General features: G+C 46.6%; 1 protein-coding gene across 1 annotated transcript in view; it reads left to right on the forward strand.

Annotated features, from left to right (window-relative positions):
* Nucleotides 1–3,692, forward strand: part of LOC131888788 (myosin heavy chain, muscle-like) — a 4,668-nt gene extending 976 nt beyond the window's left edge. Inside the window, exons 2-4 of the mRNA XM_059237722.1 lie at nucleotides 7–2,811; nucleotides 2,881–3,462; nucleotides 3,547–3,692. Coding sequence (XP_059093705.1) covers nucleotides 7–2,811; nucleotides 2,881–3,462; nucleotides 3,547–3,549 — 3,390 coding nt within the window. The 3' untranslated portion in view covers nucleotides 3,550–3,692. The remainder of the gene's footprint in view (nucleotides 1–6; nucleotides 2,812–2,880; nucleotides 3,463–3,546) is intronic.
* The last annotated feature ends 1,409 nt before the right edge of the window (nucleotides 3,693–5,101 follow it).

Genomic DNA, 5,101 nt, shown 5'->3' on the forward strand with positions numbered 1-5,101 from the left:
GCCAAGCGTCGCGACCAACGTGAGCTCCTCAAAGTCATCCAACGCAACTTCAGGAAGTACATGCAATTGCGAAACTGGGGATGGTTCATCATCATCCAGAAGACTCGACCTCTCATTGGTCAAACCAACATTGAGGAAGAACTTCGTCTTTTGGAGGAGAAGGCCAACGAGGCTTATGGAGCATATAAGGATCAACTTGATACCAAGGCCAAACTGGAGGAAGAGAGCATCAGGATCAAGAAAGAAACTGAAGACATCATGAAGCAAATTGAGAGCGAGCAAGGCAATCTCAGTGAATACACCGAGCGTCAAGCCAAGGCATCAGCCCAAAAGGCTGATTTGGAAGTTCAACTTCAGGAGGCTGGTGAGAAGCTTGCCAATATGGAACGGGAGAGGCAAAATGCCACAGCAGACAAGAAAACTTTGGAGCAAGAAAATCAAGTCATTAAGAAAGACATTGAGGATCTTGAGGTCGCCATCCAGAAGTTGGAACAAGAAAAGACCAACCGAGACCATTCCATCAGATCCTTGAATGATGAGATCGCTAATCAAGATGAAGTGATCAACAAGCTCAACAAGGAGAAGAAGCATATGTCAGAGAACAGTGCTAAGGCCACGGACGATTTGCAATCCGCTGAGGACAAAGTGGACCACTTGAGCAAGATCAAGAGCAAGTTGGAACAAACCCTTGACGAATTGGAGGACTCTCTTCAACGCGAAAAGCGAGGACGAGCTGATATCGAAAAGCAACGTCGAAAGGTTGAGGGTGAGCTCAAGATTACCCAAGAAACTGTGGGTGAACTGGAGAGGAGCAAGCGAGAGTTGGAAAACACCATTGCCCGAAAGGAAAAGGAAATCTCGACCTATGCTGCCAAGCTCGAGGATGAACAAGGAGGAGTGGGCAAAATCACCAAGTCTATCAAAGAGACTCAAGCGCGAGTGGAAGAGCTCGAGGAAGAGTTGGAAGCCGAAAGGCAAGCCAGGGCCAAGGCTGAACGTCAACGCTCCGACCTTGCCAGGGAATTGGAAGAGCTAGGTGAGCGTCTCAATGAGGCTGGCGGTGCTACTTCAGCTCAAATTGAGTTAAACAAGAAACGAGAATCCGAGGTCCAAAAGCTCCGAAAGGATCTTGAGGAAGCTCACATTCAACAGGAGGCTACCATGTCCAACCTGAAGAGGAAGCATCAAGATGCCATTGCCGAAATGAGCGAGCAAATTGAGCAACTCAACAAGATGAAGACCAAGATTGACAAGGATAAGAACCAAATCTCTCACGAAATCACTGATGTTCGAGCTGCCACTGACGAGATCAATCGCGCCAAAGCTTCAGCTGAGAAGGCCAACAAGAATCTTCAACAAACCTTGAACGACACCTCCAAGAAGGTTGAAGAGGGCAATTTAACTCTTGGCGACTTCGAGAACGCTAAGAGGAAGTTTGCCGCAGAGAACGCTGATCTTCTCCGACAATTGCAAGAACTCGAGAACAACAGCAGCATGTTGCAGAAACTCCGAATTCAATTGGTTAGTCAATTGGATGAGGCTAAGCGCAACGCTGATGATGAAGCTAAAGAGCGACAATCTCTTTTGGGCAAGTACAAGAACTTGGAACACGAGTTGGATGGTATGCGCTACCAATTGGATGAGGAATCCAGTGCCAAGGACGATGTTGCCCGTCAGTTGACCAAGGCCAGCCAAGAGGCCGACATGTGGCGCCAAAAGTACGAGATCGACGGATTGGCTAAGGCCGAGGAGCTTGAGATGTCCAAGATGAAGTTGCAGGCCCGCTTGACCGAGGCTCAAGGAACCATCGAGAACTTGCACGGCAAGCTCCATCAATTGGACAAGGCTAAGGCCACTCTTCAGAGTGAGATTGATGATATGGCTGTCCAGGCCGACCAAGCTCACATCTTGAACAATCAAATGGAGAAGAAGGCTAAGCAATTCGACCGCATTGTCGCCGAATGGAAGCAAAAGGTTGATGGTCTTGGCATGGACTTGGACAATTCTATCAAGGAATGCCGCAACGCCTCTTCTGAGCTCTTCAGGATCAAATCTGCCTATGAGGAATCTGTGGCCCAATTGGACGAAGTTCGAAAGGAGAATCGAAACCTGAGCACCGAGATCAAGGACATCATGGACCAAATCAGCGAAGGTGGACGATCCATCCACGAGATTGACAAGATCCGCAAGCGTCTCGAGGCCGAAAAGATGGAGCTCCAAGCCGCCCTCGAGGAGGCTGAGGGTGCTCTTGAGCAAGAAGAGAATAAGGTCCTTCGCGCTCAATTGGAGCTCACTCAAGTGAGACAAGAGATCGAGCGACGCATCGCCGAGAAGGAAGAGGAGTTCCAGAGCACCCGCAAGAACTTCCAAAAGGCCATCGATGGCATGCAACAGGCTTTGGAATTGGAGGGCAAGGGTAAGGCTGAAGCTCAACGCATGAAGAAGAAATTGGAGGCCGATGTAGCGGAGTTGGAGGTGGCTTTGGAGCACGCCAACGCTGCCAACATGGAGTCCCAAAAGACGATCAAGAAGTACCACGAGCAAATCCGTCAATCTCAAGCTCGTCTTGAGGAAGAGCAACGGGCCAAGGAGGTCTCTCGTGACCACCTCATCGCCGCCGATCGCCGTGCTCATGCCGTTCAAAATGCTTTGGAAGAGGCTCGAACTCTTCTGGAGCAAGCTGACCGTGCCCGTCGTCTTGCCGAACAAGAGTTGTCTGACACTAACGAGCAACTCTCCGATTTGACTTGCCAGAACCAAGCCATTGCTGGAGCCAAGAGGAAATTGGAGTCTGAGATGCAAACCCTGCAGGTAAGTCACAAAGTAGTAGACTTGAGTTATTCACACTTCGGGAAATGAAATGCTTTTCGGCTATTGCAGGGTGATCTTGATGAGATGTCCAGCGAGGCCCGAATGTCTGAGGAGAAGGCCAAGAAAGCTATGGTTGACGCAGCCCGATTGGCTGATGAGCTCAGAGCCGAGCAAGACCTGGCTCAAGCTCTTGAGCGTGATCGCAAACTATTTGATTGCCAAGTCAAGGAAATGCAATCTCGATTGGATGAAGCTGAGACCAATGCCCTCAAGGGAGGCAAGAAGGCCATGAACAAGATGGAGACCAGGATTCGCGAGCTCGAGTCCGAAATGGATGCCGAAAACAGACGTATGGGTGACGCTACCAAGAATCTCCGCAAGTCCGAACGCCGCATCAAGGAGTTGTCCTATGCTGCTGAGGAAGACCGCAAGAACCACGAGCGCATGCAAGGCCTGATTGACCAACTCCAAGGCAAGATCCGCTCCTACAAGAAACAGATCGAAGAGGCAGAGGAGATCGCCGCTTTGAATCTGGCCAAGTACCGCCAAGCCCAAGGCCAATTGGCCGAGTCTGAGGAGCGCGCTGACCTGAACGAGCAAGCCTTGGCTAAGTTTAAGGCCAAGGAGAGGGCCTCTTCTCTTGCACCTATGGTAAGCACCGATTCACTTGAAACTCCTTGAATTTTGAAGATTCTTGTGCATTGATTTTAACTACTCTTCACTCTTAATTTACAGTAAGACTTTCGACCACTGACCTGATTTGGATCTTCTCTAATGAAAACGGAGAAAATTCAACCGGCAATCGCTTCAAAATTCAAAATCATTGTTTCTTTATGAAATTGGCCTTATCTTTGGCAATAAATTTCAAGCATGACAGGCAATTTGTGCATATCTATTATTCGACCGGGAGTTTGCGGAGCATATTCCCAATGCTTGGCCATGACTCGATGGGGGGAGACTCTCAAGCCAGGGTAGGGCAACCTGAGAAGAGTTTTAGTACAAAAGCGGGGCAAGAACAGATAGTCCGAACTAACTATAATATGAACATTATAAAATTACTAAAGCCCTTATCCACCTTTGGATACGTGAGTGGTTGAACAAATACTTTTTGCGGTGATCATGGCAACATTTGGGAAAGCAACACTTGGACAGTGGAACAAAACAGGGGAAAAGGCTTTCTTTTAATTTTGTGTTCAGATAGCCTATGTGACTGTATGAGTTCCTTTTAAAGCAGAAAAACGGGGAAATTTTAAACCAATCAAAAATAACTTATGGCGTCTTGTAGAGTCAGGAGATAACATACGAAAGATGAACGCAATTGATTTATTACTTGAATTAGATCACTTTAAAGATTTCAAAATGTGACCCGATGTCAGAAAATCTCAAAATGACATAACCTGACAACTACTGGATCAATGGCCTACAAATTTCAAAGCTAGATGCTCAAGCAACAAAAGAATATGCCTGTACAGTACGAATGTACGTTATGAAATTATGATACTTCGGCGCAAAGTAATTGACAACGTCGCAATTGACACACATGAGAATTGGCGACAAAATTGGCACAACTCGGGAGTCTTTTTGACCGTCATCAGAGTTCGCGTGGGAGAGACTCGTAAATCCAAGGTGACCCTAAGATCAGCTCGCAAAAACCACAGACGCGGGGATTGTTTGATAAACAGAGCTACAGTTTGAGGTACAAGAAGCTACACTGCTGATTTAAAACCTCCGGACATTAAACAGGCCCAAAAAGTTACCTTATTTGGAAATTGCCTTCTTAAAACTACCGAAATTGAAGGGTCCTCCTCTCAATATGGTCAACTTGAAGGAATTGTTAGCAAATTACTTTAAGCTATTAATGCTTATGTGAAGCTTTCCCTCAATATCAGGTTCAAGTGGTCTTCGGGAGAAGGCTTCAATACATCAGGAAAGGAGAGCAAGACATTTTTTTTTTGGTTTGGTTTTTCACGGGCTTTTCTAATCGGTACAGGGAATGTAATCCCCAATACTATTAAAATGAAAAGTTATGGTTTGTCTATTCATTACCTTTCGATCTTTATACGATATTTGGTCTACCAACGAATTTGAGTTGGCAGACCGAGCTAGTCCTTTTATTTAAGGTTGATCTGAAATGCTATCAGTAAAATTGTCCAAGTTTGACTTGAAAGATGCTACCGGATCAACAAGGCCTACGTATTCCCTACGAATATTAGAGGGAAGCAAATCAAACAATGAAGGAGCCCGAGAAAGAAGAGAAGTGGACTTCATTGTTCGAACTAGCCTGGATTCT

This window comes from Tigriopus californicus, chromosome 1, assembly GCF_007210705.1.
Source record: "Tigriopus californicus strain San Diego chromosome 1, Tcal_SD_v2.1, whole genome shotgun sequence".
Classification (NCBI taxonomy): Eukaryota; Metazoa; Arthropoda; class Copepoda; order Harpacticoida; family Harpacticidae; genus Tigriopus; species Tigriopus californicus.